Genomic DNA, 21825 nt, shown 5'->3' on the forward strand with positions numbered 1-21825 from the left:
TTAAAAATTCATGACTCCGATTCTGCTGGTTAGGTTTAATTAGTTTTAGTGTCATTTTATTTATTAACATATTCTCTATTTTTCTAAAGTGGTCTGGGATTTTCCTTGTGTTGTGTTTTGACGTTATTACTTTTAAAGTGCTGCATACATACTTTACACATTGCCTCTAAGTTAAGCCTGACTGCTTTTGTGCAAAGTTACCAGAAGGTTAAACACAGTTTAATTTAGTGACTTTTGTGGTTTACCTTGACGGGGATTATGGTTGTTGCTTGAGAGGAGTATTCACCCCCCTCAATCAAAAAAAAAAGTATTTCCTACAGTTGGTTTTGGGGGAATAGCTGAGAGTGGGAAAATGGAAATTTCGTGCCTAGTGAAGTCCTCTCGCCAGTGGGATGCTTTTGGTGCCTTCTCCCTCCAGATTTTTACCTTCTGACTTAGTCTCTTTCTCTGAGCTTAAATCCACCAGCAGGGCCAGACTTGCGGGCTGTATCCGAAGAGGGTTCCACAAGCCCAAATAACTTCTCTGCAAGGTCTCACTAAAACAGATTTGTTGCTGTAGAGAACAGAGTTCTGGGTTTTCCCTTTTAGGATTTGCCCTTGGATAGGAGCACCACTGGCCTGGCTCACCAAAGAACTACAGGAGGTGTCAATTACCCATAGGGACAACATTTTGGAAACTTGTTCCTGAATGTTAGCTTTTGCTCTGTCTTTTTGACAGGTAAACTGTCACCAGTGTCAATGTTATGGACTCACCACTGGGTCTCACTGCAGGTGTATGTGAGAACAGTCCAGTAAATTAGCCCAATAATTCTCTCTGCTGCTTGGCCAGTGTACGGGAGAGCACTACTCTGAACTGAACCATCCTTGGTATTGTGGGATAGATCATCTGGAAGAGGTTCACTTTCCTCTCTCTTCCATCAGTTACCATCAGTATGATCATGTTGGCCCAGTTTAAGTGGGATTTTAAATGGCTCACATGGATCACCCTGTGGGAATGTCTAAAGGGTACGATGGTCCACCACGTAAGTGATCTCCCACAACTTCTTGAGCACAATGTGGGGCCTAGTTTATTTATCCCTGAAGGGCTCTGGGAGCCAAGTGCTCTACAACCCACACTTTTGGCCTGGCTGGTATTTCACCAAGGTTGCCTGTTCTTAATAGCAGTACTTGATCACCTCCTGACTGTCCTCCAGGTTTTTGTTAGTTCTCTTCCCATACGGAGTTATGTGGAAGTCCAATATATAGTAAGCAATGTCCTGTTTGGGTTTTTTGAGAGCTTTCTCCCATCATTCTTTTACTAGACTTAGGGGATCACTGACATGGTGCCCTTACAAAGGCTCAATGAGGTGAAGCTCCCTTTTGTGGGTCATCCCTATAGGCAGCTAAATTGGATAAATAGAAGGACATCTCACTTCCTACAGAGTTTCTCAGACAACCACAGAATCATGCCCTTTAGAGTCTTGTTGAATCTCTCTGCAAGCCCTTTGGTTTGGGGACAGTAAGGGGTGGTAAACTCATAAGTCACCCCACACTCGTCCCCATGACGCTTGTCCCTGTACCTGACATTTCCTTCTTGAGTACCCCTATTCTGGTAAAGTTATCAAGCATGGCCCTGATCACAACGGAAGCAGTCACTGTCATTAAAAGTATGGCAACAGGGTACCTAGTGGCATGGTCCACTACCACCAAGATTAATTTGTCCTCTGAGGCTGATTTAGGGTCTATTGCCCTAACTGTGTCAACCCCCACCCTCTCAAAATTGTCCCTAACAAGGGTAGTGATATCGGGGGAGCCTTGTGTAGCTTGTCTGTCTTTCCCCTGGCTTGACAGGTGGTACAGGGGCGACTTTACCCCTTCTCCTTTTCAGACATGTTGGGTCAGTAGAAGTGCTTGAGCAAGTAATACCGGGTTTTGTTCTGCACCAAATACTCATCTAAGGTCATATCATGGACTAGGTACAAGAGGAATCCCTCGTAATGCCTTTGGACTACCAGTCTTCTCGTTGCCCCAAGTTTTGCATCCCTAGCTTTACTGTATAGGACACGCTCCTACCAGTGGATTCTATTGGTATCCTAATCTTGGACTTCATTCTGGAGCCATAGTCTTTCAAGAGTTGGGCACTACCTTTGAGCTTGGCAGAATTTCTTCCTGAAGGATCTTCCTGCTCCATGTAACTCAGTTCTGACAGGTCTCTTGGAACAGGATCACCTTGGGGTTCAGATTTCTTTCTGGCTGTGGGAACTTTTGGGGATGGTTTCCGGCGCTCGTGGCCTTCCTCTTGGGTATGGAACGCTGGTCATTGTTCCACAATCCAGGCTCTCTTGACTTTCCTGATGGGCTGTTTGGGCCCTTGTGGTCAGTGATAATTCGCATTAACTGAATGTGGGATGATTCACAGATAGAGAGGACTACGTCACTTCACTACGTTGCAGGCATGTAAACAGCCTTTATGACTTATGATCCTCTCTTTCTCCACAGGTTTTTTTGCATTTTTATTGTAACCACCTTTGGGTTACAATAATCTTTACCCACTTAGCGATTTGCTATTTTGGGTCCTGAAAGGGTTGCAGGTATGGCAGGGTGTTAGTGTACCCTGACCACCCAACTCCTTTTAATCATTTTTGGTCCTGAAGAAAAACCGGTAACTCCCATTGGTTTGAAACATGTAGACCTAACACATACCACAGATACATTTGGTCCTAATTAAGCCTTTATTGTATCAACATACACTGTTTTTAATATTGTCCAGTAGTCTTAGAATAAATAATCTTTGGATAAGTCATACCAGGACAATTTTTAACTCACTGACTTTTTTTCTTTTTCTTCACATTCATCACTCACATACCCGCTCCACTGTATCTCAGGTGTCGCAGCACACCTTGACGGCGCTCGGCTGTCAAGGTGGCCCCGATGATGAAGCATGTCACCGACCAGGTCGGTGAGTGAGGGGTTCCTTAAAAACAAAGAAGGACTTCTTCTTTTTTTACATTAGTGTCTCATTCCACCAAAATTGGCGGTCTAGCCTTGTCTTTGGTGGTACTCCTTATTTTGTTATACAGTCACATATAGCTACATGGCTCCTTTCCACCTCCACTCAAGCAGATATTTCTAAGTAGTTTTCCAACAGGCAGTCAACTGGTATGGCAGAGCTTACAGCCATCTTTTGGGGACAGTAACCTCTCCTACTCCAAGGTGACATTGGTCTGGGATGAAATTTTACCTTGGGCAGTGGTGTCTACCTTATGAGGAACCTCCTATATGAATTGCTCTGGGGACAGCAGCCATTCCACATGGTCAGTCTGGGTCCTGCAGTGCTTAGAGCCTCTACCATGGTCCTGTTGATGGTTTACCATTACCTGTATGTCACCATGCTGGGTCCTGGTTCCCCCTGGGCAATCTTATTCCTAACACTTGCAATCACTTAGTACTGCCCACTGGCAGATGCTTCTTGACACAGACAGTCTCCCTACTTCTGCTCTGGCTTGTGTGATGTCAAGGGGTTTCTTCCCCTTATACCTACCCCACTTAGTTTTTAGAAAGGCATAGGACTCACCCTTCTGATTAGATGTTTTGGTCATTGCAAAAACTTGGATCACCAACACCTGGGACTTTCTAGGCTGCTTAGGATCAGTCAGCCTGGAATCCATTAAGTGTTGGAATGTTATAACTCTGAATTACAGTTACTAAAGATATGCTCCTTCATGATAAGATTATATAGCCCATCATAAGTAGTGACTATATTGCCTTTCACCCGGTTCTCCTGTACTTTTACTGAGACATCTTCAATATCAACCCTGGATTGTTGTGAAAATTTGTGTCCACTGAACTTCTTCCAGTACTCCTCAGGTATAAGCCAACCTTCTGCTCAAGGGCATCCTTCATGTGACTGTGTGAATAGGCTACTCCCCGTTCTATAGTCAGGAGTGTACTTGTCCCTAGTGCAGGTACTACATTCCATAGTAAGGCCATCCAATACTGTTGGCTACCCTGTGATTTTTTCAATGCTCTTTTCGTATGAGGCAAACCATTTGTCACTGTCATCCCCACCACAAAGCTAGGCGCAGTACCCTTGGCCACTCCCATTTCTCCACCAGTCAATGATAGGAGGAGATGGTATCTTTCAAATAGACTTACTTCACAAATCTGCCAACAATCTCCAAGCCTTTCTGCATTGTTTGTTGAATGTTGGGTGCGTGTGAATGATGTATGTGCATGTGTGCTGTGGAAGGGTGTGTGTATGTGCTTTTGATCGGTGGGTACATGTATGTGCGCATGTTAATGGATGGGGTGTGAGTGTGCTCGTGCATGGGTGGCTGCGAGTATGTGTGTGTACTTGTAATTGGGTGGGTGAGTGTGCATGTGTGCCCACCACACTGCTAATTCATATTAAGCTTACTTTATTTTTCACAACTTGAAAAAGATAGCTTTGTGTGGTGTGTTTGTGAGCTTTTTTTGTGTTCTTAAATGGAAAACATTTCACATTTGTCACCGACCACCAAGCAAGCATTGCTAATCATTTTCATCACTCCTAAGCCAAGATGCCCCCTCGCATTGAGAGGTGGAAATTTATGTTTGCAGAAGTATGATTAAACGATAGTGCATCGTCCAGGACTACCTCCCAAGTGTACCAAAACAGTATCCTGGCCCTACTTCCAAAGCTGCTGATGGTTATGTTAACTTCATTTTGAAAATCCAATACCGCTGCTACTAGATCAGTGGAACAAATCATTGCTGCCATGAGCACTGACAGAGATTTTCTAAATGTAGAGATATTATAGCACATCTTGTTGCGGCGAAAACATATTCTACCACTAACAGAAATTCAAAAACGTGCAGGACGAACTTTCAGTTACTCCACATATCTTTTGAGGGTTGAGAATTGTCCTACCCAAAGGTCTGAGACAAGTTATTGAACTGGCCCATGAGGGACATTGTGGAGTTGTTGCCACTAAACAAGCTCTATTGGACCGAGTATGGTTCCGGTTCCCTCGTCTTAATGAAAGAGTTGGAGTTAAGGGCTTGCCATTTGTGACACTGCTCATCATTCAAAACAACCCCACATCCGTTAAACATGTCTGATTTTCCAAAGCATGCATGAGAGAACATTGGAATTGATTTCTTTGGTCCCCTTGACATTGGACATCTACTAGTAATTGTTAATGAATATTCCTGTTTTCGTCTTGTGGAAGATGTCAACTACTCATGACTCAGTGAGAGACTATAAAGTATTTTTACAACATGGGGTGTTCCTTTGTTTTTTAAATCTGACAATGGTCCACCTTTCAATTGTCAAAAATGTAAAGATGTTCTCGCTCATCTAAATGTTAAGCATCAGAAAAGCACACCTCTCTGGCCACAAGCGAATGGTGTTGTCGACAGATTTATGAGCACCCTCAAGAAAGAAGGTTCAGCTTGCTGCACTGGAAAATCGTGAACTCAAATCAGTTCTTCAGTCTACTCTTCGTGCATACAGGTTAACGCCCCATTTTACTACAGGTGAAAGCCCTGCTACCTTAATATTTGGGAGATATAGGAATATAGGACCAAATTGCCACAATGGACCACTGAGAGATCTATTGATTGATTAACTCTGCACCACTGATTCTTCTCACAAATGCAAAATGAAGACCTATGCAGTCATACGCAACTGTGCTTGGAGCACTGTGTTCAAAAGAGGAGATGAGGTTATTGTCAGACGGAAACGGAAAGGCAAGTTTGATGCTCCTTTTGAAGCTGACCCACTGAGGGTTGTGACTAGTAAATAACTCATGGCGATTGTTCACTTGCCTGGAAAGTCCATTACACAAGATTCTTCACTTTTCAAGCACCTGCCTTAACATTCACCAGCTCCAGATTCCAGAATTAAGACTTGTCCACCTGAGAATCCAGAGAGCCCAGCGACTACCAATGTCTCTTTCAGCCGTGCCAGTCATGGACACTTCTCCGGCATCTCCGCAGCCAAATGTGACCAATTCTGGGTGATTATTTCGAGCAACATAATGCCTCAGGACTCTTTTGGTTCCTGTCGGACAGAACAGTGACATAAGTGCGTGGGTGATGGAATTCAAGATGTAGAATATTCAGTTAACGGTTACATACTAAGGAATAGTTACTTGTAATACCAATTTCCGTGTGTGGAGTAATCATTTGTCTGTACTTCGGCTGGGAAGGAAGCTACATATGGGATTCTTATTAACATGTTGTGGTGAAAAAAAATCTCATTGTGGGCGTAAACATGCTAAAAAGTCACACCCCTTAAACGGTTCAGTTAAAAAGAACGCCATATTAAAATGTGCTTATTCTTCGTTGTTTGGCTGCTGTTTAATTACAAATGTGATGCTTTTTTTTTTACCGTAGGTGTTCACATTGCTAAGAAAATAGACAAGATGGGAATGAAATCATCAGACACTGCTCAGATCTTTTTTGACAACGTCAGGGTTCCCTGCAAGTACATTATTGGGGAAGAGGGCATGGGCTTCACTTACCAGATGTTGCAATTCCAAGAGGAGCGCATGTGGGGAGCTGCCGGCGGTAAGTCACTGAATTGTTATTACTGTGCTCAAAGAACCTCTTGCATTTCCTACTATAAACACTGATTCACTGTCATCTTTTCCGTGAATGAGTGTTTTTTTTTCTTTTAATTAAATTAATAGGCAATTTTCATATGTAGAGTATAAAATAACTCAGTTATACTAACATTACCTGCATTAACGAACTTCGGGAATGACATTTAGGCGAATTCTTATTTTGCGTGGAAATAGGAGTGCAATGTGGAAAGAAAGGCAAAGCATGAAATTACACGTACAATCAATCCTACATGCTTTCTGGGTCTTGAAAATGCATGTTATCTCTTCTATTATTTTTACTGTAAAAATGCATGCCACCATGTATCTGTTAATAAATATGCTGATTAATTTGTGTTATAAGAAAAAAGGTAAATTAGATGGTATATGAAAGATTACAAGAATGATGTGGATCCAGATGCTCAGTATCCCCCTGGGTGCTTTCACTAGGCTAATTAACCAATTCTGGCTGCTGTGCTCATGATGTTTACATTTCTGTGCTCATTCTCACTTTGTTAGCTACTATGTAATTGAATAACTGCCATGTAGCCTTTTTGCCATGTTGCAGCCAACCATGCTTATAAGAGACCAGCACACACACTTCACAAACCCCTCCTGGGCTGGTATAGTGGTATCACTTGTTCAAGCACTTCAGTAGCTGATCAGATTGGTTGCAGTACAGTTCTCTAGTGATTCATTATAGGTAGGGCGCACCGTCCCTTTTTGTGGAGCACTTTAACAGTATGCAACTGGTTCAAACCGGGAGAGTGCCTCCCTATTGCAGATAATGTGCTGCCCCTTGGGCAGACACCAGCTTGCTGCTGGGTGAGCAAATTAGAGAACGGGGGTGTAGCAGTTGAAAGCAGCCGCTCTGTCTTTGATAGTGCAGGGTACACCTGGCCTGCACTTTAAAGTGACTGCACCCACCTATAGGGTGATGATTGTAACAGGAAAATGGATGGGACTCGACAACAGGCGACTTGTAGGTATCACTACTTTTAGTTAGAAAGTGTTTGGTGAGGATCCAGTAGTGTTGAACTGCCACGCGTCGGGTTCTCTTCCTTGTCTCTCTCCCTGTGCTTCCTGGCTTCTCCTCGGATTATAATGGCTAGATATACCCTCAGGGATAAAAAGACAAAGGCCTTGGTACTAAGGCTAACCTCTACTAGTTTTAGGTCCCAACACCACACCGTAGTGTGCCAATTTTTTCTCTCTGAGCAAAAGCAGTCTTCACTGCCACAAGCGTGTAAGCACCCAGTGAATGATGTTTCAGACAGTAACATTACCCATATGGTGAAAACCCATATAGAAATACTGCAATATCCGGTTAGGTCCCGTTTCTCTGTGAGGTATTTGTCAATACTGTTAGCCAAACACCAGCTCCTGTGCTGCCACCCACCTGTTACAGCCCCAGAGCCCTTTGTCTGTACTTGCCTGAGGCCATGTCTCTGGTCCAGAGCCGCTGCGGCCTTGTTCAGAACACCTCTCCCCAGGGAAGCTGAATGTTGTTCTTCAGTGAGCAGTCCACATCTTCCTCCTTCTGTGGTTTTGCCGGCATCTCCTGGCCAAGCCATACGGGTGTCTACTTCTCCCGCCTCCACCTTCCTCCACACCCGAGAAAATGCCTGCCCGGTCCTGCAGTGGTCCTTCAGGGCCTTCTGCCCCCTTTGGTCGACTGCCTTATCCTTCATGCACCACACTCTTGATCTGTGGAACTCTAGCTCATCTCCTTTGCCCGGTTCTTCACCCCCATGTAGATGTAGTAGTATTTGTATAGCGCACCGAATCGACCCCGAAGGGGTATCTCAGGCGCTTGTACGCATACCGCTGTAGAACCCTTCCTGGCTTTTCCCTGTGAAGTGCCCACTCCTGGGCACCCCCAAGGTGAAGCCAGGCATCCTAGCGTTGTTGGGGCCGTTGTGGAGATTAAGCAAGCTATTGCCCAGAGTTGCAGAGTGGGACCCATGATTAGAATAGGCACCGAGGCGAGAATTATCAGGTCCGCGAAAATTGAGCCCAAGACCCGCCGAGGCGGGAATTGAACCCTGGTCCCGGGCTAGATCTCTGCATCAGGGTCTGCCGTTCTATCCATTGAGCCACACTTCTCCATGACTGCTGTTTCTATCCCTTTTAGCCGGATTGGTGCATATGGTGTCAGCCACTAGAATGCTGGCCTAACACACCACGTTACCCACAGGGTCCTGGCTGCCTTGTGTCTCACTTGGTTTCGCAGGAATCTCATTACAGGTTCATAGGATCCTCTCCCCCAACCCCCGCAGGTATAGCACTGACTGTGGGCCACCTCTCCCTGCACAGTCAGTGCGCTTCCTGTCCCTCTTTACTTCTGTGCCCGGTTCTGTGCTTGTGTCTATAATAGAGTGAGGGTGCAGAGGCAGTGTTTCCGTTATTTGCTTGGGCCTGTGCCCTCATTTGCTCATGCTATGTGTGTGCTAGTGCTATCTGTATTACAGAAGAGCCTGTGAAAGCGTCTGCAGCCCCCTTCTGTAAAAGTCAAATTCCCCTGGGAATGCAGAATAAAGGGTACACACACCTGTTGAATTCCTGGTGCATTTTTTGTAATACAACAGGTCATAGGTTACAATATGCTTTGAGTTTTGCCATCTGTTGTTGTGCACACGTGAGCTAAGCACGGGCAGAAAAGCCAGATTAGGTAGTAGCATATGGGAACCCACAACAGTGCATGATGCATCTGTCTTCGAAATGAGTAGGAAAACTGGCAATCGAGTCTAACCTTGCATTTGCAGCAGGTAGTACCTACACCACTGAGAGAATGGCTTTAAAGTGTCTCCATTATATTTTACTTTTACCATCCAGTGAAGTATTTCCAAGTATATTTAATGCCAATTTGATGAGAAGCGAGAAATTACTACACAAATCTTTAATTCCTCATCCGATTCCCATGGTCATTCTAATTTCCCTATTTTCACAAAGAAATGCCAGTGCTTTAGGGTAGCCAAAACCTCAACGTGACAGTAGAGAGATCAATGGTGTTCCACAGAGCTCACAATTCCTTAACTGCTGTTAACTGGCCACAACAGAATTAAAAGTCCACTTGTACAGTGGCTTAAATGCCATGTCCACGTGAAATGGAAATGGGAATGAAAGCCATATTTTATTGCAAAGCAGGGCTTTGCCTGCATTTGGGAATGCATAGTTCTTCGAAAATTACATTTTAAAGGAAATTTCCCCATTTTAGAGTCGCACACCTCATCAACTTGAATTGCCTTTCTCCTTCTAGCAAGGTATGATGGGTGGGATGTAACACTCATTAGATGTGGACCAAGGAGCACCTGTCACTGCAACAACAGCAGGCATTGGCAAAGCCAGCCAGTCTTGCTGTTTCTTTGCCAATGCAGACCTATCTAGTATGCCTATGATTTTTAGGTCTAGCCTAGCAGCAACGCCCATGTGCTGCTCGCTCAGTAAGGCATGCTGTAATAGAGTAAGCAGGGGAAGCCCCGCCCACTCACCACCATATTTTTATGGCTGGTGTCATTGTCCTTCCTAAAAGCTGAATTCCGATTCATTAAGAGGCTTGTTAGTCCCTCCTGGGTCCGCCTCATCTCTATTTGTTACCTCACATTACTACTGGACCTTTTACTTGGCTCGTTACAGGGTCTTTGTTATTTAGTGGGTCAGCACTTTTATTTCATTAATGGTCTGTTCCTTTTCCAGCGTGGTCCACTTTCACTTTAGTGGCCTCGCTGCTTTATTAAATAATTTGCATCGCAGCCGCATCAGTTCAGTGAAGCACAGGCAAACAAGCATTTACAATGCAACAGGTCTCACATTTACGCGAGTTTGAGCTATTGGCATTGTAAATGACAATGCCTTTTATTTATGTTTTCGTTTTTGAAACATAAATGAAACGCATTGCCAATTACAATGCCAATAGATTCATAACTTTGCTTTATGTGCTAGCTGTCTGCCAAATTTCAGGAATCTTTGTAAAACAGTGCAAAAGTTATTAACAGTAGAATAAACCTTTGACCTCCGGTGCTGAACTTGGCCTTAGACCGGGTCAGGCGCCCAGAGGCTACTGTGTCCAGCTAAAGAACTTGTATCCCCAGGACAGGTGCTACACTTGGAGCCTGGTTGTGATAGGTCAGTAACCATACGTCAGTTCCCAGCACCGGCTGCGCACAGCTAAAGCCCATGAACTGCTTTTTTGGGTACAGTGATAGCTGGATGCTGACCCTTCACCCACTGCACTGGCTGAAGGTTGCACAGAGCTTATCTGATAAGAGACTTCTAGCCACAGATTCCTTACCTTAGAATATTCCTTAGGAGACAACCTGGATACAGAATGTTTTCGAGCAGTACTGCTGCGCACTAGTAGGCAGCATAGTTCTCTAGGTGTCGTACATGCCAGAAGTGGCATATGCAGTGCCTATTTAGGCACCATCCCTGTGCACTGACATCAGTTCTTTTCTTTCCCTGCCAGTCACCATGGATCCAAAGAGAGCTACCTCCAGTCACTTTTTGACTGACCTTTTTTAGACATTTTGTCAAAGCTCCTTTTGAGGCCTCGTCTTCCGGTATGTCCCTTAAAAAAACAGTGGGGTTTAAGCCTTGTGGCTCCTGTCACAGACAGATGTCTGTGACGGACCCCATCTGGTATGTCTTTGGGGCTTTGAGATGACCCAGGACTCCCAAGAATTGTGAAGACTGCTACACCATGATTCAACGTGCTGAGGGAGTGTTCCTTGATGCTCCTCCTCGCCCAACTAAAACTCTCCAGGTACCAGTCACGCAGAAGTTCCCAGGCCCATTTTCTGTCTCATTGCAGGTCCTTTTGCAGAGTTGTTCTAGGCCCATCTGCGGAGTCGTTTCAAGTGCTTGTCTTAGCATTCAATGTCATCCGGTAAGTTCCACAAGAAATCAAAGCAGTCGAAGTGCTATTTAACGTAATCGCTCCAGTCCAAGTCATTGGACACAGTGTGGGAACTGTCATTCTAGGCCCTCTCTCACATGGAACTTGCTTCTGCTTGGCATCGCACCTACCCAAGTATGGTGGAGCCAGAGCAACCTCCACCCAACTCTGAGTTTTATGAGGTCATGCACCTAATGTTTGGGTGGACTGACCCCTCTGGAGCATATTTGAAACCCATAGGTTCGGCAGGTGCCCCCATTGGCTTCTTACCGGTGGGGTCCACCCTCTGCACCAATTAGGCCCCTTGGAGCTGATGCTGGATTTAGAAAGTCTCTGAACCCATTCCAGTTAAGTTGTTCCTGGAACCGCCGACACCTAGTAGCGGCCCAACCTCATCATTATACCTGACCCAATCTGGACCCGGTACAGCGTCGCCCAACTCAGGCACTGGCTGGAACTAGACCACCCATATTGGAACCTCCTTTATTTGCCAGGCCTGGTGAGGAGTATGATGGGTCTGAGAGATCCCTAGGGCTGCAGTCCCCTTGAAGAGCTCGACAACAACTGGTATGAGGAACTGGCAGATGCTCGTGGTCTGGACACATCACAAAAAACTGGCTTGATTTCTCCTCCTAGTGTGGCTACGGAGGAAGGGGTCTCTTTTGCTGTGAAGGTGCGCCGGGTGGCTGAAGTCTTCACCATCACCTGCCCTTGGTGGCAGTCAAAACACATTTTTTAATAGAGGTGCTTAATGCCGGGGTCTTTCCCTGAAACCCCCTTCTCCCCTTAAATAAAGCCCTCACTGATGTCCTGCTCAGGGCCTGGTCTAAGCCCTGCATAGTGGCCCCTGTGCACGGGACCGTGGCCGCCTCCATTGCCCTGCTCCCAGGTACCCAGCTTTCCCCACGCAGCACCCCACTGCGGAGAGCCTGGTTGTCCACTCCTCCATGTGTAAGGTTAACACTTTCCCTACCACTCCATCGGATTGGGAATCCAAGAGTCTGGACACCTTTGGCAAGAGGATGTTTTCTCATTCACGCATAACACTGCGATCAGAAAACTCTGTGTGCCTTTTGGGCAGGTACACCCACACAGTTTGTGATTTGGCTGCGCAAGTGCTGCCTGTGGTCTTGTAGGAAGCCCAAGTCAAACTGTAACAGGATATTTTAGATGGTAGAGATGCGCAAAGTTCATTATTTGCTATGGTCTAGACACGATCGACTCCCAAGGCAGAATGATTGTCATCAGTGTCACTCCGACCCCACTCCTGGTTCAGATCTTCGGGGAATGTCCAGGCATGCCCTTCAAAGGTACTCCCCTCTTTGGCGATAAATAAGGTTAGGCGCTGGAGCACTTTAAGGGCAGCTAGGCTTCTACCAGGTCCTTGGACCCTCCATGGCACCCCTGCTAACCCCATTCTGCCTTTTAACACTTCTGTGGCTATAGTAGGGCTACCAGCCACATCCATTCCCACCGAGCCACCAGGGCCATCAGGCTCCCCAGTCCTTTCGTTATCATGGTTCCCACAAATCCCGTGGGACAACCAGCCATTAGGTGAGTGGGTACTTTAGATCATTTAGCGAATTGCTGCATACACATTTCTGGAAAGCCTGCCACCTCTTTCGATCGGCTGATGAAGGACGACCTCTCCTTGCTACAACAGCAAGTGCAGGCTCTTTTGCCCAAAGAAGCCATTGAAAGGGTGCTGGCATCAGCAATATATTGTGGTAGCTATTCCATCTACTTTCTGGTGCCCAAAAAGGATAGAGGTGTCCACCATATTCTTTCTTGACCTGTGTTTTCTCAACTTCTTCCTGAAGAAGTTGTTTAAGATACTCGCGTTGATTCAGGTTCTAGCTGCCCTTGACCTTGGATACTGGATCGTAATGCTAGACTTGCAGGATACCTAATTTCATAACCCCAACCTGCTTTGCCCACAGGTGTTGCCTGCAGTTCATGGTGGGCTAAGAGCATTATCAGTTTGATTTATTCTTCTTTGGCCTTACCAGCACCTCCCTGATGTTCACCATGGTGATGTTGGTGGTTGCAGCACACCAAGGGAGATTGGGGATCCCAGTCTTCCCCACTTCGACAACTGGCTGTTGAAGATGGGCTTGCCCCAGGTAGTTGGCTTCCACCTCCAGGTTCTGGTATCTCCTACATTTGCTGGAGTTTAATGTAAACGTGCCAAAGTCACACCTGACTCACTCTCAGGCACTCTCCTTCATTTGAGCTGTTCTTGATATAGTGACATTTTGGGTCTATCCTGCAGAACAGCAAGTCCAGGAAGTTTGGTCTATAATGTACTCCTGGATTTTGTTGAGACTGACTTTGGCAAGGCCCCCTGCATCCTGCTGGTGGCACATGCCTGTTGGCCTCTGCAGTAGAACTTGCAGTTCCAGTTGGCACAGTATCAGACAGTATCAGTGGGCAGAGTATTTGACCTGGGGCAGATAATGGAGGGAACTGCAAGAGAACTGCAGTTGTGGGTGATGAACCACGATTGGGTCTGCGGGAGACCCCTCTGAGAGTGATCCGACTGGCACTGAAGCCTTTCTTCCTTGTATCCAGGGAAAGCTGGTTCAGATGTTCATGAACAACACCATCACCATGTGGTACTGCAACAAACTGGGTAGGGTGGGGTCGTGGACCCAGAGTCAAGATGCCTTGCGTCTCTAGAGATGGCTGAAATGTCAGGGCATTTCCCTTGTGGTTCAACATCCGGTGGACTCTCTGAACGCCAGAGCGTGCAAACTCAACCATTGATGCCTACTGGAATACAAAAAAGTGATCAATTGAATGCTTGAATTAATCTCAGCTACTGCCAGTTACTTGGAACACATCCCAGTCTATCATTATTTTATACACCCATGTCACCTCAGTTTGGACCGAGCACTATGCAAATCAGTCTTGACTCTGCTCCAATCGGTCCAGCTCGAACTGCCAAATCAGTTTTCCATGAACCAGAACACAAGCAACCTTGGACCGTTTTCGGCTTAGTTATGGGCTCATCAGCTGGTTACAACTTGGTTACAGTGGTAGTGTGCACAGGACCCACGTCTGAGCATACGCATCCCAGTTAGGGGGGCACAGTAAAGTATATCAAAAAGTGATGGATGGAATGCTTACATTTATCTCAGTCACTGGTAATCAGTCAGGCTGCATCCCAATCCATCATGATTTTGCGCACCATGTCACCTCAGTTTGGATCCAATCAGCTATATTATATGCAAATCAGTCTTGGCCCTGTTGCAATCGGAACAGTCTAGACCGAGTAGCCAAGCCAGGTCCTTCCTTAACCAGAACAGAAGCAGTCTAGAAGATTACAAATTACGGCTCCATCTGGAGGTGGTGCAATACCTTTTTAGAGATATGGGAGACCCTTAGTTATATCTTTTTGCCTCGGCTAAGAATGTGCTGTGTCAGCACCTCTGTGCACTGGAGTTTGGAAACTGCATACTCCTGCCATTGGGACGAATTTGTGGCTTGGTGTGCCTCCAAATATGTTGACCGCCCCCCAACCCCTTTCTGCGCCCTTGTCTCAAGTTTTATAATTTGTTCGCTCACTGGCCCAGCAATGCTTTGTTCTGGGCACTGTTATTGGTCACCTTTTATCCTTATCTGCATTCTTACGATTGCAAGACCAAGCATCTCTGTCCATGTCACCTGTTGTGACTCTTTTTCTGAAAGGACTCTCAACACCGGTTCCCTCCAAATCCCTTTGTCATGGTCCAATGGAACATGAATCTGGTTCTGACCCTTCTAATGTGTGCACCCTGCGAGTGTGTACACAATTACCCTGTTCGTTTATTAATCATTAAAATGTCTTTCTGGTGGTCATTACATCTGCCAGGAGGGTTACTGAAATACAAGCACTTTCTGTGCACCCTCCTTACATAGCATTCTACCCAGATAAACTGTTGTTAACAGGTTCCTTTTTCCCAGAAAGTGGTGACACCTTTTCATGTAGGCCAGAACATTACCCTGCCTACCTTCTTTGCTCCGCCTCACCTTTCCAAAGAAGAGAAGAGACTCCAAACAGAGACTTGTCATTCTTCATTGATCATACCAGAGAGTCCTGGGTGGACGATCAACTCTTCATTGGCTATCTTTGGGCAAAAAAAGGCAAGGCCGTGCAGAAACAGAACAACTCACAATGGATGGTGCTCTGTGTTAAAATCTGCTACGCACTGGCCAAAAAGTAACTCCTTGACAGTTTGCACTCTTATTCCACCAGAGCCAAGGCAGTGACCACTGTGTTGGCTCATAGAGTCCCTGCCCTGGATATCTGTCAAGCTGCAAAATGGGTGTCTGCGCACTTTTACTAAGCACTACTGCCTGGCCAGTCTGGCCCTTTGTTTGCTCTGTCCTACAGGACTTTTTGTTATAAAATCTTTTTGCAGACCCACCTCCGAGGAGGTATTGCTTTGGCACCTATGCTCAGGTAAAGCCTTATCTGGTAAAGACTTTATCTAGCTGCAGATTCTTTACTGGCCGGTCTGTCCATCCTCCCCGCTCTGCAAACAGATTTATCCTTATAGGGAAACCCTTATTAGGTAGTCAATGTCTGCACACTGGTATATCAGCAAACTTTGTGGCTCTGTGCTTTTGGCCTGCAAAGGTTGTGAAAAGTAATTGATGTCAGCACACTGGGATGGCTCCTATAAAGCCACCGTGCACAACACTTCCAGCGCAACACCGCTGCAGACCTGGACTGCACTACCGACCGGTGTGCAGATGTACTGCTCGAAAATTTCAGGATCCAGTCTGACACCTTGGGAACAGTGTAAGGTAAGGAATCTGTGGCTAGATAGCCCCTAACACGAAAGGCGTGCGTTTGGGAGAGATTGGGTTGGGTGTTACATAGATGATTAAAAAAAAAAGTCCAACATTTTTAATAAATGAGTTATGGTTAACTACTCAACAGGTAACACCATGCATAGACCTTTCGCCAAAAAAAACCCCTCCACCCCCCAAGGAAAACTTTAGGGGAAGGGATGTTACTAAAAAATTTAAATCTAAAAACGCCTTTGATTCTCCAGTTTATGGATAGTGACGCAACGGTAACTCTTATCAGTGCGCTTCTCTTGACCTTACCCATGATATCACAGACTGGTAGTTTGTAGATGAAAATTGAAAAAATTTCCCTTTAGCGGAGTGTTTAATGGCAAGTATATATGGTTATTGAGGAGTCTTTCTATAAACGACAGAACTGGTCATGCAATTTAGAAGGGAACCTAAGACCCAACTTCAGAAAACATCTCTTCACAGGAGAAACCAACCACTGCCAGCTTATCTGCCTCTTAATGAGTGCTCATGAATTGTTGTTCGAATTCCATTGCTCTCTAGCTAAGTTTGGGCTTTACATACATACTTACATAAACTCAAAGGTTAGATCCGTGCAGATAACGTCTTTAAATTGTTGTTGTGGGCATGGGACCAGTTCTCTTCTATGACGTGATTGCATCATGGGATCTGTCAAGCAGTGAAAAGTGATTTATCTTTGTACTGTATTAGGGTAAAAACGTCCAATCGTACCCGTGCACTGTACACTGGGCAGTTTAATTAAACCTGGTATAACGTGTTTCTTTGCCTTATTTAAAAAATTTTGGGCACGACCTGAGTATTTTCTATCTGTACTTTTCCTCTTTCTATACTTAAATTTTGAGATGTAGGCATCACAGCTTTTGCAAGTTGCTTGTCGAACGGGCAGTGGGTATAGGTTTGCATATGAAGATGAAGATGGTGTCGCAGTGAGATGCCTGCTTGTGCGCCTGTTGTGTGTGTGCCTGTTGTGTGTGTGCCTGTTGGCCTGCAGAGGCCTCTGCTGCAGGAGGGAAGTTCAGTATAATTCACGCACTGGTAAAAGTCCAATCCCCACAGCAGTCCTTGTATAGCACATACGGGAGAAAAGCTCAAGCTTACGTTAGTTTGATGATCTGAGCGGCAGCCATTGCAAAAAGTATGACAGTGCAGTCATTGTTGGCCTTATAAAAATCTGGCTTTGCAGTACATTTGGAGAAGATATTTTAGGAATGAGGGTCCATCTAGATAATGCTCACGGCACTGACTGGGTCTGTGTGTCCCGTCACAGTGAATATGCTGCCCCTCCGTGGCTCCGGACTTAAGTGAGTTGCTCACCTTTACACCTCAGTGCTCTTTATTGCGAGGCCAAAATACAACGGACGTTTTTCTTGATCTAAACCAGCTGAAGGAGTCTTCGCTCTGGCTTCTGTTCCCTTTGTTGAACAATGCTCGCTTTTATCTCTGTTGTTTCAGAATCGGTTGGGCTTCTGTTGGATCAATATTATTCTTTTGGTAGAACACTTAATCTTTTTTTGTAGCACGACCTCTGTACTACTACTGTCCCGAATGATGTAATAACCGCACACATTTTTCCTTGATAAAATAAAGCAAATCAGATGCGAGTTTAACACAACACAACCTGTCCACTTCACTCCAGTGTCTGTGACACAATGTGAAAAATAGTATTATCCCTCAAGTTAGAAATTTACTGGTGTGACGAATGGCGATTCTCCAAATGAAATGCAAAGAGAATCAAGATGTTATTAAAGGCACAGATGCTAACTTATGCATGTAACCTTTAATGCCACTCTTCTGCAGCACCTTTAAAGAACATTCAACATAAACAATTTAGACATAATCGAAAAATTCCCCTCCTATGAATCTTTGACATCCACTTAGCTGGGCCCTACTCATTCTCTGACTTCTGGCATAACTATACAAAATGTATTGCCCTTTCACAGCTGGAAAACTATGTGCCCTTGGCAATTTCATAATACCTCATTCAATACTGATCCGATTATCTGTCGATGCATCTCCATTGACTAAAATCTGCACACGATACTCCAGCTAGTAGACCTCTAATAAGTGATCTTAATGTTTTTTTTTTTATTGTTTATTGACCTGCCTTCTCCAGATTCACTCATGGTAGAAGGGCAATTGCCTGCCCTTCATTGGAACTAAAACGCATATTCTTAAGCTTGTTCCTTAAGTTACTGATATTTATATATCTATCTATGTATCTATATCTACTTTTATGTATATATATTACCTACTGGCGGTCGCCAGTAGGTAGTTATAGTTAGGACCTATTATCCATAGGAAAACCCGAACATTCTATTTGGAATAACTTTGGCGTCGATTGATGAATCTTCTTAAAAATTTCCAAACTTTTGGCCAGCTCAGTTCTGTTCCTTCCCTGAAGGTTTGGGGGGGATTGGTGAAGCGGGGGCCGAGAAAAAAAGGGTGTCCTAAAACGTGTTTTCCCCATGCAATTTCCCTTAGGACCTTTAGCCACGGCTACATCCCGAGCGGCTGAAAGTAATTACACCAAATTTGGCAGAGAGGTAGTCCTCTGTTCCGACTTGTGCCTTTCGCTTATCTGGTGTCAATCAGTTCAGTAGATTTTTTAAAAATTACAGTTAAAGTCATTTATATATCTATGGGCGCGGTGGATCCGCGGATTGTGCGAGGATTGGCCTCTTAGCATAAGCGCACCGTCCCGATGACGCATTGGATTCTAATTGGCTGTCAAGCGGTTGTAAACATTAGAAATCAGGAACTGTTGGCAGCCATTTTGTGCCTCAGTAGAAGTGAGGCTGAGGAAGTCAGTGAAATAAGTTTGCAAAATGTGTAAAGGGGGGAGGGTAGACACACCCTGACCCCCTAGGCCCGCTCAGGGGGTCACATAAGGGCCCGTAGGGCCAAAATAGTAAGATAGTATATTTCTTTTTAAAAAAGTCGCAGGATGCGCGTAGGATCCGCGGATTTTGCCGCTGATGAAAAAAGAAGCATGTATTTTTGAGATATACATCAAGCTTATGTGTATAGATGTTGAGTGACTCTAAAAAGAGCCCTTGTGTTTATTGAGAGATTTTAGTACTTACAAGTAAGTACCGATGCAGAGTCTGAAGTTCATGAGGAAGACTCTGTTCCCTTCATCTGTGAAATGTACAGGATCTCTCCTATAGATGCAATGCATATTGAAACGCAGATTTTTGTGGTTTATGGACACCATTCTATAGTCTCGGAGAAAAGTAGGAACAGATTTATTCACATTTTTTCCTAGCTTTCTCAATCTGTGGACAAAATAGGTTGGAGTAGTTCCATTTCTGTCTTTGGCATATGTTCGAATAGACAAAGGGAGTTTGGGGGAAAAGTGAAATTAAAACAGAAAAGAAATGATTGGTTTGACAACATTCTACAAAGAAAACTAGGGTGCATGTTTCTGTTTTTAAAAAGCATGATTCTTATTGGTTATCAGAATTTGATTGAAAATAACTTTACGTAGGATAAGGTAGTATATTGAGAAGTCGAGCACACTTGCTGTTTTTTTTTAGCAACATTGTGTGATGAACTTTTGCGTTCTTCGGGAGCCAGTATTGCTTTTTTGCATGGGTAGATGCTAATTTGTATATGGAATTGCAATCTCCTTTGGATTTTGAAAGTGAGAATAGATTTCACTGCTCTGTCTTTCAAAATGCAAACTATGTTTGCTATGGGAGGGCGGGATTCATGAGAGTCCCGCTCTGTCAAAGCAAACAGCAGTATACCTGGGGTAGGCACCCCAGGACACTGCAGGAGCCGGTTGTAGTAGTTTCCAGGGCCCTCAAGGGCACCAGGCAGAGGGCCACGCAGTCTGCCTCAGGTAATACACAAATTCCCGGGGGTAGTGATTACCGGAACTTGAGGGGGGTCGTTGAGGCCCACATACTTGTAATTTTGATGGGGGAGGGTTGGATGCGAAAGTGGTGCAAGGGGGTTGTAAATCTGGTACACAGTGTTTTGTTTTACTTTGCTTTCCTTTCTGTCATGTAGAGGATCCAGGGTAAATATAACAGTTTCTGTACAGCCAGTAACTTTTAACCCTACCCCCTAACGGCTTTCTGCCTGTTACTAGAGTAACAGTTCATGGAACACTTACGTGAGCACAGAGGTTATAAGTTCACCACACTATGTTGCTAATGGCGTTGTACTTTTTATTCTTTTTAATTGGACCTGTAAGTTGTAGCTATACACTCTGGTGAAGAGCTAGCCTCAGAATTATACTTCAAATTATAAATATCATTTTTATTGTGGACTGCTACCCCCACAAAAAAAAAGATGTATGTGATTTTTTTTAAGGACCTTTTATTAAAACAATAGATAACTGAAAATATAACTAAATGATAACAATACAATAAATAACTAGAACCATAACTTTAACAAAACAATATAACAAACAACATGTAATATGGAGTTCAATAGAAGTACTGTAATTATTCTGCAAAACGAAAAAAGAAAATTAGTGTTTAAAATTAGATCGATGTGACTAAATGAGGTCGCACATTACAAGTCAAAGTAACACTTGACAATATTTTCTATTTTTTTAATGTGTGCATTGTACTTGATAGATTTCAGTTATCTTATAGGCTTGCAGTCAAACGGTGTCTGTATAGAAGTGCCTACTGCGTCTTACTTATATTACAAATGAACAGGTCTTTAAAATGATTCACAGATGAGACAGAATTAGATGAGAGATGGAGTCATTATGCAGGACAATATTTTTTAGGGCTTATTTACAAAACTCTTGTGTCACTTTTGTGTTACTTTTCTCATGTTGAAAGTGACGCAAAAGTGGCGTAAGGGGTTTGTAAATAAGCATCTAATGCATTTAATTGGAGGTATTGTATATCTAGGCCGCTCTGCTTACCTTGTGTAAACACTGTGGCCAACAGAGTTCACAACTTGAACTCCGCTTTGGTTGGTTACTTGCCGGATATGCAAGACTGCTTTCAAGAGGAGACCCCAATAAAGAGTACTGGTGTGGAACTGCAAGTATGCGGAAGGACTTGAAGACTAAGAATCAGGTCAACTTTGGAAGGGAAGTGTTAAACATATTGAGAGAGGCTCCTTCTGCTTCATGAGAAGGCCCAAGTACCAGTGGAGCAACACCGTCAACCTCTACTGCACAGCCTAATATTCATCCCCAATTTGGAACCCTTTAAGAGAAAAACTAAGAAAGTTGGGAGCTTTGTATGCCATCCTAATACCTAATCATCCATTAGCCATACAGAGATCCACACTGTATCAGACTCATCTGTACAAGTGTGAATTGGACATTATCTGACACCAAAAACCCCTCAAGTACTTATATCTGTTACTTTTTCACTTCGTCGACTACTCATATTGAGAGTATTTACCTTAACGTTATCTGTTAAAAAATGTTGAATCTGTATGGCTTCAGACAACTAGTACATGCCATATTTAAGACATCAGTGTAATCAGCTGCAACAGGAGGATATACTTTTTTCAACCTTGGCAATTTGCTGCTGATTTATGTAACATTCTGCAAACTGAAAAAAA

General features: G+C 44.3%; 1 protein-coding gene across 1 annotated transcript in view; it reads left to right on the plus strand.

Moving 5' to 3' along the window:
- LOC147688989 (putative acyl-CoA dehydrogenase 6) overlaps positions 1 to 21825 on the plus strand; it is an 860942-nt gene that overhangs the window by 709160 nt on the left and 129957 nt on the right. Inside the window, exon 6 of the mRNA XM_086941879.1 lies at positions 6358 to 6531. Coding sequence (XP_086798005.1) covers positions 6358 to 6531 — 174 coding nt within the window. The remainder of the gene's footprint in view (positions 1 to 6357; positions 6532 to 21825) is intronic.

This window comes from Lissotriton vulgaris, chromosome 10 (assembly GCF_964263255.1).
Source record: "Lissotriton vulgaris chromosome 10, aLisVul1.2, whole genome shotgun sequence".
NCBI classification, from domain to species: Eukaryota; Metazoa; Chordata; class Amphibia; order Caudata; family Salamandridae; genus Lissotriton; species Lissotriton vulgaris.